Genomic DNA, 14,975 nt, shown 5'->3' with positions numbered 1-14,975 from the left:
AACTAGACAGGGCAAAGGGGAGATAGGGGGGGCCAGGGACCCACAGAGGATCACACTCATGGGCAGCTGGAGCTGCCCTTCTTCATCCCCGAGACCACGTGGGAGACCCAGGAGCCAGAAGCAGGGCCACCAGGAAGGTGTGGTCTGTGTGGCAACAGGGGGCTGGCCGGGGCTGTAAAGGGCAGGCAGAGATTTCCTCCCGGCTTTTAGCTACAGCCCCTTTTGAAAAGCACGTGCCTGGCTCTCCTGGTCTTGCCGGAGACAGGGGCCAAGTAGACAGAAACTAGCGAGGAGGGAGCACGCCCCTCTTCTCTTGCGTCCCTTCACCGTCAGAGCGGGTTCCCAGGATGCAGGGGCCCCTGGGAGCTCAGGAGCAAGTGGCAAAAGATGGCAGGAGTCTGGGGAAGGAAGAGGGAATTCACTTTGGGGGCTTGAGTCCAGGTTCAGGAGGAGGAAGAGGTGGCCAGGGCCAACTCCCAGCTACAGCCCCAGTGTACTTCCCTTCCCTCCGGGGGGAGACCGGCCTCCTGTTTCCTCGCAAGGCCCCAGGGGCAGGTGGCAAGGACAGGGAAGGGGCCGTGCCAGAAGCCCAGCTTCACCTCCACCAACCCTTCTTCCTCACGGGTAAGGAGGCCCCGCGTTGTCTACATTTCTGACTGGGCTCCAGGCTCAGCACCGCCCAGGACGGCCAGTGAGGGCTCCTTGCCCTCCAGGAAGGCAACGATGTTCTGCTTTTGGTTCCGGAGGGCCAGCTGCAGGGGCGTGCAGCCCACCCCGTCCTGGACGTCCAGCTGGGCGCCGGCTTTGACCAGTACTTTGAGGATGGCCACGTTGCCCTTGAGGGCGGCCAGGTGGGCGGGAGTCCAGCCCACCTCGTTGCGGGCATGGACGTTGGCGTTGTGCTCCAGGAGGTTGACGACGCTCAGGAAGGAGCCCCGCTGGACAGCCAGGTGGAGGGGTGTCCAGCCCGACTGCTCGGGGGCATTGGGGTCAGCCCCGCACCGCAGCAGTGCTAACACCACCCCCTCCTCCCCGTGGCGGGCGGCCAGGTGCAGGGGCGTCCACTTCATGGCCCCAGGAGCCCCCAGGTCTGCGTGGCTCTCAGCCAGCAGGTGGATGACCTCCAAGTGGCCCTTGTAGGCTGCTAGATGGAGGGGCGTCCAGCCCTGCTGGGTGGGCAGCTGGAGGCTGGCCCCGTACCTGAGCAGCATCTTGCAGATAAGGTACTTCCCCCTGGCGGCCGCCGTGTGCAGTGGGCTGTAGCCACTCCGGTCAAGGGCATCGGGAGCCGCCCCGCTCTTCAGCAGGTGCTGGATGGCCCTCACTTTGCCTCGCTCCACCGCCAGGTGCAGCGGCGTCCTCAGGTTTCTCTGCTGAGCATCCAGTTCAGCCCCCTGGCCTGCCAGCAGCTTGACCAGGCTGACGTGGCCGAAGTAGGCGGCCACGTGGAGAGGGGTCTTGCCCTCGGCCTCATGCAGGTTGGGGTCGGCCCGACGGGAGACCAGAAGCCGTGCCACATTTTCAAAGTTGCTCTGTGCGGCCAGGTGGAGCGGGGTCCAGCCCTCGTGCTCCTGGGCGTCCACGTGGGCCCCGTGGTCCAGGAGCAGGCGGGCGGTGCGGTCGTCTCCATTCTGGGCTGCGAAGTGCAGGGGGGCCCAGCCGTCTTCATCCGCCAGGTTGGCATCGGCCCCGTGCTCCAGGAGCAGGGTGCAGAGATCGGGCTGCTGGTCCTGGGTGGCGATGAGGAGGGGCGTGTGGCCGCAGGCCGTCTGGCAGTCCACGTCGACCTCGTGGGCCAGCAGCAGCCTCACCTGCTCCACGCTGCCCTGCACCACCAGGAAGTGGAGGGGGGAGACTTTGTTCTCGTATGTGCACAGCTCCTCACCGCTTGGGACGGGGTTCTCGCCGTCCGAGAGCCGCGGGACCCGCTTCAGGTAGTCTCCCCAGTCTGCCGGGAGGAAGATAGGGTTGAAAAATGGGCCTCTGACCTGTCCAGAGGTCATCTCATGCAGCCCCCTGCCTCCTGCAGGTGCCATCCAGGCGCAGAGACTCCGGGAGGGAGGGCAGTCTTCCCTGCTATCACAGATCTCTACGCAGCGTCCTTGTCCCAGCGAACAGACTCTGGCTGGCCTTCCTGTGAGGACGGGGCAGAGGGAGGCCTGGGGGCAAACCTCGGGTCCACCCTTAGCACCGCCTGACTTTTGCCAATTCCCTGCCACCTCGGGTCTCCAGATCCGGATCCATAAAGGGGACACAAACTGCCATCGTGGGGACAACATGGGTGGGTAAGAACCTTCAGAGGAGGGCTTGGCACAAAGTAAGTCAATGCAAGTTGAAAACAGGCTCTATGATCTGGTCTCCTCCTGAAGCCACTAAGGCTTCCTCCTGCTCCACCCAGAATGTGTTAGGATTAAAAGCAACAATTTTGGGGGCACCCGGGTGGCTCAGTTGGTTAAGCATCCGACTCCTGATTTCAACTTAGGTCATGATGTCACGGTTCAAGGGACTGAGCCCCAAGTGGGGCTGTGTGCTGACAGTGCAGAGCCTGCTTGGGATTCTCTCTCCCTCTCTCTCTACCCCTCCCCTCTTATTCTCTCTCTCTCCCTCTCTCTGCCCCTGTCTCTCTCTCTCTCAAAATAAATAAAGAAAAAACTTTAAGAAAAGCAACAATTTCCCAAACAAGCAAACAACAATAACAGTAACAAAAATCCCTTCCCACAGCCCCCACACCCGAGGTTCTGATTTAATCAGTCTAGGTGGCCCAGGCATCAGGGTTTCATGCCCCAGCTAATTCTAACACGCAGTCAGGAGTGAAAACCGATGTTCTACCTCCAAGCCAGGAAGGGAGGAGTCTGGCTTTGTAAGAACACAGACCTGAAGGGAAGCATAGCCTAAGTCCTGGGGGCAAGTGCATTTCTGGAACACGGAGCCGGGTGCCAAGAAAGGGACACACCAACTCCTGATTTGTGACAATCGGGGTGGAGGAGCAGGGGCAGGCGGGATGGGGAAAGGCTGTAGTGAGATTCCACTTTCCTCTCCGCTGTGAATTCTCTGGGTCCAGTGTGGTACTCTGGACTCACCGTTGTCCGTTAGCTCCTGGCTGACCTCTTTGCTGACCTGGAGACAGGGAATCAGAAGACAGGGGGGCAGACGAGATGAGTGGGGCGGTGCTGGTCTGTACCCTCCTCCACCCCTCCCCTCTCTCTGACCCTCTCCAGCACCCGTGGGGACTCCCATCCCACTCTGTCCTAGGAAGTCCCCCTATGCCATTCCTACCAACAGCTGGACGAACGTCCTGAGCAGGGGAGACCCTCCCAGAAAGAGACCCTGGTCCAGGGTCTTGACTTCCTCTTGGGCCACACGGAGTGCAGGGTGGCTGGCCCTGTGGTTCGGCCAGGAGCCCCCTGCTAGCTCCTGGCTGGTCCCCATGGTAGGGAAGGCACAGGAGAACAGAGTGAGGACACTGAGGCTGTCCGGGCAGGGCTCGGATGAACCCACACACGCGAGAGACTGTATGTCCTTCCCAGGGGTTCAGAGCTACAGCCACCACCGTGCAAAGTAGGAAAATCTGTCCCCAGGTGGGCTGCCTGGAGTGGCCAGCAGTGTGGGCTGTATCTCAGTCCCCATTTGCTCCCACGCACGCATCCCAGGACCTGCCAGAGACACGCCCAGCACTCACGTCCCCGGGCCGGTGCAGAGACAGCTTGCCCGACACCTTCCTGGCCAGGGCCTCACTCTCCGGGTCTGCCACGGGACTCTGCAGCAGGAACAGCAGCATGTCTGTCTCAACTGTGATTTCTGCTCCATGAAGGAGAGAGACAAAAAAAGCAGCGGGCTGGCCAGCCGTCCCTTCTCCATTTTAGACACCCTAACATTCCCAGTGCCCACCCCGCCGTCCATTCCTGGACTCATGCAAATTCACACGTGCGCACCGGGAGGCAGGAAAGCTGGGTCCCGGCGGAGGCTCCGTGGGGCCACATTTAGCACGTCACATCACTGACCCTCTGAGGGTCGGTCCTTTTCCATAAAACAAGCGGGCGGGACTCGGTGATGTCTAAGGTGCTCACAGTTACACACGCGTGTGTTTGCACAGTCGCTAAAGGGCTGGGTATCCTCACAGGTCATCCGGGCCCGTGATCTCACGGTCTGGAACATTTTACAAATGGGGATGCTGTACCCTGGAAGGACCAGGCTAACCGGGAAACTCAGAAGCAGCACAGTGAGGCCCAGACCCTCCAGCATGGGTTTTCTAGTCTACCTCCCACGGGGGTGCACGGTCACCCTGAGGCTCAGGGCGGCCATCCTCAGCTGCCCTCCTCCTTCCCGGCTCTGTGAGAAAGACTGTGCCCTAGGGCCAAGCACAGCCCTCAGGAGTGGCCCAGGCTCCAGCCATCTCCTCTCCTGCCCCTCCAGCCTCAGCCCTGGCCCCCTCAAGCTCCAGCCCTGCCCGGCTCCCTAGTCCCTTGAGCAGTTTGGGCTGGATGAGAACCTGAAAAGGAGGGCCTCTTCTTGGGGTCCTGATCCCAACAGCGCCTCATCAGGTTCACCATCTGCCGGGCCTCGCTCGGCCATGTATCAGAGACAGACTGCAGGGAGGGCCGCATGCCTGCGGCCACTTGGACAACAATGGTCACCAGGTGGAAGCCTGTGAGAGGAAGCCCAGGCTGTGTGCAGGCCGGGAGGTGGGGCTGGAGTGGCTGGGCAGGGGACGGGGGTGGGGGAGCTCCCAGGATCCCCACAGAATAGTGCACACAGCAAGGGCAACATAAATGCACTGTGAGTCAACAGCTAGGTTGCAGGCCAACTTGAGGTTCCAGTTTGAGCTACTGGGTCTCCGGTCCAGCTGTGGCCACCTCCCAGGCCAAGACGGGATAGGCCTCTGATACCCAGAGGCCTCTGATGTCCAGAGGCCTGGTTACAGGCTTTGACTTTTCATTCTGTGAGTTTGCTTGGGTTTCCTGACAGTCTATGTACCTGGCATTAGGTGGCAGCGGTGGGGGCAGGAAAGACAGGAAAGAATACTTGGGAAGCGAAGGAATTAGAGCCAGAAGCGTGGTCTGGGCTGACGTATGCCCTCTTTGTACTGTTACGTGAGCTCTGGAAAGTAGGGCAGGAAGGTAGGAGGGTAAGAGCGAGAATCCGTAAAGAGCACGTGGTTCCCCAACACCAAGCTGCCACCTGCCCTCCCCTGTGAGCCCTCGGCCTCTCCCAGCCCCTTCCAGGACCCCACCCGAGGGTGCCGGCACCGCCTGCTACCTGAATACGGCTTCTTCTGAGTGAGGAGCTCCCAGACGACAATCCCGAAGCTGCAGACAGGGCAAAGCGTGCCCTCAGTGACTTTCTCAGACACCCGTGGTCGCCCTACATGGTGGGCCCCACACGCTCCCATCCAGAGTGCCCCTCCATCCTTCCTCCCCCTTGCCCCGTCATTGTGCCCTTGGGACTGGGGGGACGGGTCAGGCAGGGTGGTGATAAGCAGTTACCCACCCCCCACCCCCAGAGTGAGCCCAGCCCCCTCTCACCTGTACACATCGTACTTGGGCCCTGGGGCCTTATTACTTTCCAAGAACATCTCAGGGGGGATGTAGCTGAGGGTGCCCCGCAGAGCTGACCTCTCGATGTACTGCATCCGGGTCGACTGTTCCATCCACTTGGATAGGCCGAAGTCCGAAATCTGGGGGCGAACCATAGGCAGGGATAACGGAGCCACAGCCTCGCCTCCAGAAAACTGCCTTGATCTCTCCCCCTCCTGCAGCCTGCCCTTTCCAGGACGGGGCAGTGGTCAAGAGCCTGGGCACCTCTCCCACCTATGACCTGGATGGCCTCAGACAGGTTCCTTACCTTCTCAGAGCCTCAGTTTCCTCATCTATGAACCGGAAATGGCAAGGACACTTAAGTGACAGTGCTCTGACAAGCATTAGATGGACAAATATGCCAAGAGCACTTAGAACAGTATCTGGCACACAGCAAGTACTTAGTAGGTGTGGCTGTGATCCAGACGGACTGTGGAGAAAGCTGCCGTCTTTGGTAAGCTTCCGTTCGTCCACTTCCAAGGGCCCGGAAGTATATACACCACGTATGTTTATCCCCAGCATGGATTCTATCCACTGGTCCATTCGTATGCCAACTGACCACTCACTGACCACTCAGCCTGCGAACTAAGGATCAGGCAGCAGATAAGAAAGCTGAGACCCCCACGCCTATTACTCCTCTGAGTCCTTACTCAAATAGGGAGGTATAGTCACTAATGAAACAGTTTCACAAATGACTATATACGTACCATTGGGGTTAGCACTATGAAGAGACAGAGGTACCAGGAGGGTATATAGTAACAGGGGCCTGTTGGGATCCATCAGGGAAAACTTGAGGAGGTAATGTTTAAGCAGAAGGCTGAAAGATGAGCACGGCCTGCTAAATAAAGAAGGGAGGAGGGGAACGCTGGTCCTGGCAATAGGGACAGAATGTGCAAAGGTCCTGGGGCAGAAGAGGGTGGCACATTTCAGGAAGTGAAGGCCATCACAACCTTTCTTAGGAATCATCTCATTTACATACATCCCCACCCAAAGCAAAGAATGGGAGGGACAGGGAACATTCTACCACAGTAGAAACAGAAGACTGAGGTCCAAAGAGGGTTATTGTAGGCATCCTGATACGCAGATCCATGCACCAAACTCTACTGCTCATCCGTCGTTTTAGGTGTCATCCCTGCCTTCAGTATTTGTGCGTGAATGGAGCCACTCGAAACTCTCGGCAGGCTAGTCAAGCTGGTAGATAATCTTGCTCACCTGCGGGAGACTCTGGAGTGAAAAGGGGGCAGGGAGGTTGACTGGGGCCTTTACCTTGACATGCATGTTGCTGTCCAGGAGGATGTTGCCTGGTTTGAGGTCCAGGTGGAGCAGAGGTGGCTTAAGGCTGTGGAGAAAGTTCATGGCCAGACTGGTCTCATGGATGATGCGGAACTTGAGCAGCCAGGAGAGGCTGTGCGTGGGCACCATCTTCTCCAGGGAGCCGTTGGCCATGAACTCCATCACGATGCCCAGGGGCTGCCTGCACACCCCATAGATGGACACGATATGCTGAAACTTGATCTTCTCCATTTTGGCTGCTTCTTCAACGAGGCAGTCCACATCGGGGCTGCGGACACGCGGGGCGTGAGGGATGCAAGGAGATGACCCGTTAATTCCAAGAGCAACGAGTAGAGCAACAAACTAGGCTTAGTGCCAGGCTCTGGAGACCCGGAAAAGCCTCGGGAGTTTGCAAGGTAGTGCAGGAGGAAGGTGAGTTCTGGAAGGATGCCTAGCGAGATGCACAGAGTGGGGTCCAGATGGCCGGCAGCAACGGGGCAGGAAAGCGAAGGAGTCTGCAAGCTTAGGGGCAAGTCCGTTCTACAGGGGCGGCCACAAAAAGCCGGCCGGTTACTCTGCCACTTGTCTAGATGTTTGTCTCCCCCCGGTAGGTCACAAGCCCCTGGAGGACCAACATCACGCCTCATGCTTCTGTTTCAAAATATCATTTGCTGCCATTTTGATTATGAAAATAACATACATCCTCGCAGGAAATCAAGGGAATACAGAGAACTGGGAAGAAGAAAATTAAATCATCAGTAATCCAAGCTTGCAGAGTTGGCCTCTGTTCGTATCGTAACATATACATGTTCAAGGTGTCTCTCTCCTCTCCTCCCTCCCTTTCGCTCCTTCCCTCCCTCCCCTGTCCGCCTCTCCATCACACCATGTGGGGTGCTTTGTGATCCGCTTTTCCAGCTAGCACGCACGCACAGTGCCTCCTCCCATAGCCATCCTCCTGAAGCGGGGTCTGCACTGGCTGCTCTGGACTCCATCTAACGGGTGAACTGCAATTATTCATCTTGCTTCCCCCCCACAGCACATTGCCACGCATCGCACAATACGTCTTTGTCGAACTGGTAGTCAAGACTTAAGGGAAAGGCCTTACAAAACAAGCATTTGCCGGACCCTCTCGCTCCTTTCGCCCACAGAGTGGTAACTATGCAAATTGTTGGGGATTGTCTGGGGATTGCAGGGATGAGGCTTAGGGAGAAATGACATTTTTAAAAGCCCAGTATTTGCAAAGCCGCGTGGGCACTGCAGGCGGAGGCTGCTGGGAATGTGCGTGCAGGGCGGCCCCGGGAAGCCAGCCAGAGACTGCTGCCCTCCAGGAGACCTACCTGCTCCTCCTCACATCTGGACAGGGTGGCTGGTCCAGGTTTCCTCTGTTCTCGCCTCCACCTCTGCTCTGTTCCAGAGACCTCCCCTCCACCTCTGCGGTACTTATCATCTGTCTCCTCTCGTCCTTTTGAGTTCCCAGAAACTGAGATACTGGTCGTGGAAAGGAGCAAGCAAGGGATCCGGGGATCTCGCTGCACTGGTTTCAAGTCCCAGCTTTACTGCTTATTCTCTGCATGACCCTGAGCGAGTAAACTCTCTGGGCCTCAGTTTCTTAACTATGGAATGGGAACAACAGCTTGCACAATTGCCCCGACAGCCCAGACACACAGTCCACGTGTGCTGTGTCTGCGGTTCATCCCCCACCAGCCCCTGTCGCTGGGCGTCTGGTCTCGATTCTTCTTTTTTGAAGCAGGGCTTGAACTCACAACCCTGGGATCAAGACCTGAGCTCAGAACGAGAGTCGGATGCTTAACCAGCAGAGTCACCCAGGCGACCCGGGTCTTGATACTTCTCTGAGCAGCTGATGCCAAGGTGTCTGAGCCCAACCTCTGCCCAGTGCTACAGCCTGTGCAGAGTTTCGGGTCTCGGTTTACCAGCCAGGTCTCTCCCTCTTTTTTTCTCGAAGTATTCACTTCCTTGGCCGTGTGCCAGCATTGTCCCAGATCCCTCCCCCTGCCCCCATCCGGTCTCCGACCTTCACTTCTCACTCCACACTGTGTCTCCCAGCCTCGGGATCTCCTGTGGTAGAGGACACAGGGTGTCTGAAGCAGAACCCTGGTTCTCCCGGGCCACCCACCTCTCCCTCTGCCCTCCCCTCAGTGAACGGGGCCTCCAGCCTCCCACCCTCAAAGATCCGACCTCCTCCTCTACCCCTCTTCATCCCTTCCCATGACCAGCCCCTCAGCACATCCTGTCAGCTCTACCCTCAAAACAGAGCAACATTCTGACTACTTCTCACCACCTCTACCCAGTGACATCTTGGCCCAAGCCTCCTAATTGGCCTCCCTGGTTCTTTCTTTTTCTCTGTCATCCGCTCTCAACCCAGCAGCCAGAGCAATACTCATAAAATGTCAGTCAGAGCATGTCACCGCTATGCTCAAGACCCTCCATTGGCTTTCTTCTCATTCACAGGAAAGCCAAAGTTCTCACGACGGTCTAGGAAGCTTTGCAAGATCTCCCCCGGGGCATAGCTTGCTGACTCTCCCCACTTCTGTTTCTGCCATCAGGGCCTCTTGCTCCTCCTCCACCATGTAAGCGTGTTCCCACCTCAGGACCTTTGCACTTCCTATTCCCTCTGCTCTAAGACAGCCACATGGCTTGCTACTTCTTTGCTTCAAATCTCTAATCAAATGATACCTAATGAATAAGGATTTCAAGTCTATATTAAATAGCAATCCACGGGCGCCTGGGTGGGCCCAGTCAGATAAGCAACTGACTCCTGGTTTCAGCTCAGGGCATGGTCTCACAGTCTGTGAGTTCAAGCCCCGCGACCAGCTCTGCATTGGCATGGAGCCTGTTTGGGATTCTCTCCCTCTCTCTCTCTGCCCCTCCCCTGCTTGCTCTCTCTCTCTCTCTCTCTCAAAATAAATAAATAAAAATTAATCTATTAAGTAATTAATAGCAATACTACTCCAACTCGGGCAATCCTCATGCCTCCACCTCCATACACAACCCACAAATTCATATTTTTAGATCAAATGTTTTCTTGGGAGATCAGATTATTCAAGTCTCTTTAGGCATTTTAATCAAGAAAATATCAGGTGGTTGTAAGTGCTATAGAAAAAAATTATTTGTTTATGTATTATTTACTTATTTTCCATCTTCCCCTAGTTTCCTTGCTTCCTTAGTTTATAAACTCCATGAGGGCAGGGACGTTGTTTTGCTCACTTAGTGCTTAGAGCGAATGAATATCATTCATGCCCCAGCTTCAGTTACAACCTATCATAATGAATGACGCACAAAGTTTCATATTGTTAGGTCAGCCCTTCACTCTGAAGTCCACTTGACAATTCTTTCTGGCTGTTTAAAGGCACCTGAAACTCAACCTGTACAAAACTGAACTCACGAATTTTTTCTGCAAACCTGGGCCTCTTTTCATGTTCCTTTTATTAATTGTCAACCTCATTCAACAGACACCAGCCATGTACCAGGCTCTGGGGATAGAGCAGTGAGCAGACACAGACTCAGCTCTCAGGGACCAGACATCTACTGGACCCTTTGTTCCTCTGGGCAAGCCAGACATCAGATTAGCCTTGACATTCCTCTTCCCCATCCTGCCTCCCATACACAACCCAGCACCAAGTCAAGTGGATGTTTACTACCTAAATACTGCGTAATCCATGCCTGTCTTTCCCTCTGTCACTATGCACAGGGCTGGTCTCCAGTCGCCTCTTGCTTGAATGGTGACAACTAACTGGACCAGCATCCACTCTACTCCTCCAATCCATTCTCCATACTGCAAATTTTATTAGCTCCCTTCTGTCACACACCCCCGACCTGGCGGCAAACCCTTCAGTGGCTTTCCACTGCTCCCTCTCTCTCAACTCCAGCCACAACAGCCCTTCCCCCCACCTTCACTTGCTAAGCCCCGCCTGCCACAGGCCCTTTGCACATTCTGCTGCCTCTTCCTGGAAAGTTTTTTCCTCTTCAACTACTTAACTCACACTCATCCCTCACTCTTCCATTCAACTGTAATTTCCTCAGGGAAGCCTTTTCTGATCCCAAACTCTTCTAATAAGCTCTCACAGAACAATAAATCTTTGTTGCTTTTCTCACAACAGCACACTTACATCTACCTATAGAGTTATTTGGTTAATGTCTCTGTCCCCCCAGGCTCTAAGCTCCAGGAGAACAAGGCCCTATCTGCTGCACTCATCATTTTATCTCAGGGTCTGGCACAGTGCCTGACACATAGTAGGAGAGCAAGAAGCATTTGTCAGGGGAAGGAATGAATGAAGTGGTGTAAAAAGTATCCAGTGACTCCACATGAATCTCCTAGGACAGTACTCCACACACAGCAGGCATGAATCGTCATTAAATCCCTTAGCCCTTTCCCCCAGAGAGTTCCCAGAACTTGGAAAGGGAAAGTTATTGACCATGCCTAACAACGCAGTCTTAGGAATGCCATCTCTCTCCTTTTGCCCTTCACTTCAAAGCCCGTAGATGATGTGGACACACCCTAGAAAACTCTGACTGTGCTCCAAAGCCAGCAAGAGGGTGTTGAAGGAGGAAGAGGGTCGAGTTGTGGGCTGTCTCACTTGGCCCACATTCGCGAAGCAGGTGGAAAGCCCAGGAATTAGAGAAGGGGCTGGCTTGAGTGGGTGCAACCTGAGGATGTGTCTTGGGGGCTTGCCTGGTGACCACAGAGAACACAACATCCAAATTAGGAGACGCCCCTCCCCAGGCCTTCTAACTGGTGGCCCAGGAGCCTTGGGAGGACAACAGGATTCTCACACTCAGACCTCACATCCTAAGCGTCTCCTTCATGGCTGCACAGGGGACCAGCACACAGCCAGTCCAAGCAAATGTGGTGGGCAGGAGACTGGGATGGGTGGAAGCAGAGACAAAGAGGAAGGAGAAAAAGGAGGCACGTGCAGGTGTGGCCACAGTGCACACAATGAGTCAAGGAGAAGCCAGAAACAAAAGCAAGGTCAGAGACTGCCGCCTTCCCTGCCTGACTCGCCAACAAGTGGCCTGGACAGGCTCTCAGGCCAGAAGGCTGGGCCGTGTCCAGTCCCCACGCCTCCTTGCCTGCACTGGCTGGGCAGAGGCCACACTGACGGCCAGCGGAAGGGAGGGCGTGCATCTCCACGGGTCACTGAGCATCGATCCCTGGGCCAAGTGCCACGGACTGACTGTCAGCAGGCCCAGCCCTGCCTGCTGGGAGAATTCGGGGGTAGATCCACGCATGACAGAGGGCCATCAAGAGTCGTCATCCCCACCCTGACACCCAGGAGGAAGGAGGCCCACCAGTTTGGGAGGTCTGAGGGGACAAAGGTGTCTTTGGAGGGCAGTTGTGGCTCACCTTTGACCTCTGTGGATTCCAGGCGCGGTTCAGGTATGGAAACAAAGTGGCTGTGCCTGGGTGGCTCAGGCCACTGGGCAGAGTTTAGAAACGCAGAGGGCGGCGAGCCTCAGCCCCAAGCCCCGCCACCCCTCCCTGGGGAGCCCGCGGGGCCTCCGTTGACCCCCTTTAAGAAGAGGGGCGGGGCCGGCAGGTACCTGGAGGCCTCGGGCTGGAGGCAGGGGGCACACTTGACGGCGAACTCCGTCCTCCAGCGCCTGTGCCGCACCCGGAACACCTGGCCGAAGCCGCCGCTGGCCACCCGGCGCCAGTCGCCCTCGAAGTCGTCGCGGGTGAAGACGGCGAGGCTGCCCAGACGCTGCTCCACGCCCGCGGCCATGGGGTCTGCGGCCGCCGGACCCCCCCCCCCCCCCAGGCCGCGCGCTCTCCGCACCGAGGAGGCTCAGCGCCCGACCTCCCGCCGCTCGGCCGGGGGGTGGGAACGGATGGGGAGGCGCCGGCGCCAGGAGGGGCCGGTCCGGCCCTGCGAGGGCGGGGACACCCTAACCCGAGCCCTGAGGCCCCAGGCGGCGACGGGCCTGGGCCTGGGCCTGGGAAGAGGGTCCCTCCCCGGGGGACACCCCGCCCCCCGCCAGCCCCTCCCCACCCCAGCACCGTTCCTCAGCCTCAGCCTTCCGTTTGGACCCCAGCTCCCGCATCGGGCTGGGGGGAGGTGCCGGGGGAGGAAGGTGTCGGGGAAGCCAGGGAAGAGGGCCCCACTTGATTTCTACCCAGCCCTAAGTGGGAGGTGATTTACTTACTCTGGCTCAGCCGTGCCAAGGATTTATGAAGGGTTGAAAACTGTGCCAGGGGTCTCTGCGGATGGGTGTGGGGGCCTGGAACCCACCCCTCCACAGCAAGAATGGAGAAAAAAAGTCGTAGTGGGGATTTTTCTGGTCTGAGGCTTTCGGCTTGACTGGCTTCATGCAGCCTTTATTGTTGGGTTTTGTTTTCTTTTGTTTTGTCTGTCAACCAGTCACGGTGTGCTAAACGTCACCAAAGAGGGGTCCGCAGGAACAGTGGGGTGAGAGGGCGGGTGTCTGTCTGCAGGGAGCTCCCCTTCCTGGCACTGTATTCCGCACCCGCCTTCAGAGGGATTGGCATTTGATTTAGGGTTGACCATGGGGAGGTGGACGCGTTGGCCGAGCTACTGGGGTGGCTTGTCGCCAGGGACCAGGGGTGAGGCTCAGGGAACAGCTGGAGCATGACCCCGGCCCCATCCCTGAGGTGGGACCAGCTCAGAGCAGTGTCAGGGCTGTGGAGAAATCTGGCCCCAGGGCTCAGTGCAGAGACCAGAGGAAGGAGGGGAGAAAATGCACCCGCAGAGGCAAACCTGGCTGGATGGGAAGATGGGGAGCTTTCCCTGTGGGCAGAGTTACCTTGGTCCGTGTTTAGGGGACACAAGTGAAGAGGCAGGCCAGCTTCCCGGGACTGAGCCTGGCGGTTCCTCTGGGTCCTCTGTCCATGGAGTTGTCCCCTCACTTGAGAGACCCACAGAGCAGGGAACATTATAAGTGCTTGAACAGACAAGCAGGTGCATTCCAGGGGCATCCCAGGGCACGTGCTTCTGGGGGAACTGTCATGGGACAGTGCAGGGTAGGTCACTTCTCCCCTGCAGCTGGGCCACAGGGAACCCCCTGAGTGACCAACCTCAAGTTCAAGGAACCCACCTACCACGGAGGAAATGCTTTCCTTCTGGCCCAAACCTGTAGAGCCTCTCTCCCACGACCACTATGAGACTCCCAGGGAACAGTGGGGATGTGATGGGTGAGTAGAGACACTAGAGGAAGCTTTGCATAACAGTTTCTGTGCAAACCCCACACTGAGTTCTGGCAAGCAGGGTAAGGACAGGAGATGGGCCCAGGGACAGCTGTCAAACAGACCAATGATAGCCACTATTGAGCATTAACTTTGTTCCAGGATCAGCATCAATTTTGCCTACTGTTCATACTTCATAGGTATGATCTTGTTTGAGCCCACAACGTTTGGAGAGGATAATCCACATAACCCACAAGGTTATGAGAGCAATGTCTTCCTGCTTACAGATGGAGAAACTATGCTTGAAGACAGTAAGTAGTCAATGGCCATGTAGCTACTAAGTGGAAGTTGACATTCAGAGCCAGGTCCGCTAGGAGAAGCAGTGGGCACAGGAGGAGTAGGAGGGTAGCCCTTTAAGAATACAGGGGGACACAGGGGAATAGAATTGTGGTCTGGGAGAGTGTGCATGGGATGGAATCTGCATCCTGATTAGGACATGGACCCCAAAGATGTCACAGGAAGGCTTGTGACTTGCTTTGGCTGGAGCAGGGCAGGACACAACTGAACTTACTGCCTCTTGGGCAGCTCTGCCTGCCCCTGACAAGACTCGGAATGTCCCACGGGGAAGCTTGGAGGGTGATGGAGGACATTATTGTCAGGGAGGTCGGGAGATCTTCTGGGTGGGTGAGAATGGAGATTGGGAGGGTGAAAAGCCCGCTGGCCTTGAGAAAGGTCGACTCGGCCCCACATTTCTGCCCTTCAACACCATCTGCTGAGGCCACCGGAGGAAGTACCAGGGTCAAATGGCCTGAACCAGTCGGGGAAACTCCCCCTGGCCCAGGGAGAGCAAGAAACCAGAAGCTGCCAAGCTGTGGGTTCAAGCAACCCTGGGACTTCTGAAGAATCTGGCAAAATAAATATATGCACCTACTCATAGCAACTGGAGTCATTAGACTGGCTTGTGCCTCTCC

The 14,975-nt window shown here is 56.7% G+C and overlaps 1 protein-coding gene across 1 annotated transcript; it reads right to left on the bottom strand.

The window, feature by feature from the left end:
- Window positions 1-644: 644 nt before the first annotated feature.
- Window positions 645-12,586, bottom strand: ANKK1 (ankyrin repeat and kinase domain containing 1). Its single transcript, XM_047070191.1, has 8 exons — window positions 12,405-12,586; window positions 6,840-7,134; window positions 5,523-5,674; window positions 5,257-5,306; window positions 4,490-4,645; window positions 3,680-3,798; window positions 3,081-3,117; window positions 645-1,948 (listed from the first exon to the last, which is right to left on the bottom strand). Exons 1-8 carry the CDS (start codon window positions 12,584-12,586, stop codon window positions 645-647), a joined length of 2,295 nt encoding a protein of 764 aa, XP_046926147.1.
- Window positions 12,587-14,975: the final 2,389 nt, after the last annotated feature.

The sequence above is a fragment of the Lynx rufus genome, unplaced genomic scaffold (genome assembly GCF_022079265.1).
Source record: "Lynx rufus isolate CCGP_SWC_20201006 ecotype Redwood Valley unplaced genomic scaffold, mLynRuf1.p SCAF_9, whole genome shotgun sequence".
NCBI lineage: Eukaryota > Metazoa > Chordata > Mammalia > Carnivora > Felidae > Lynx > Lynx rufus.
This window is presented reverse-complemented; position numbering and strand designations above follow the sequence as displayed.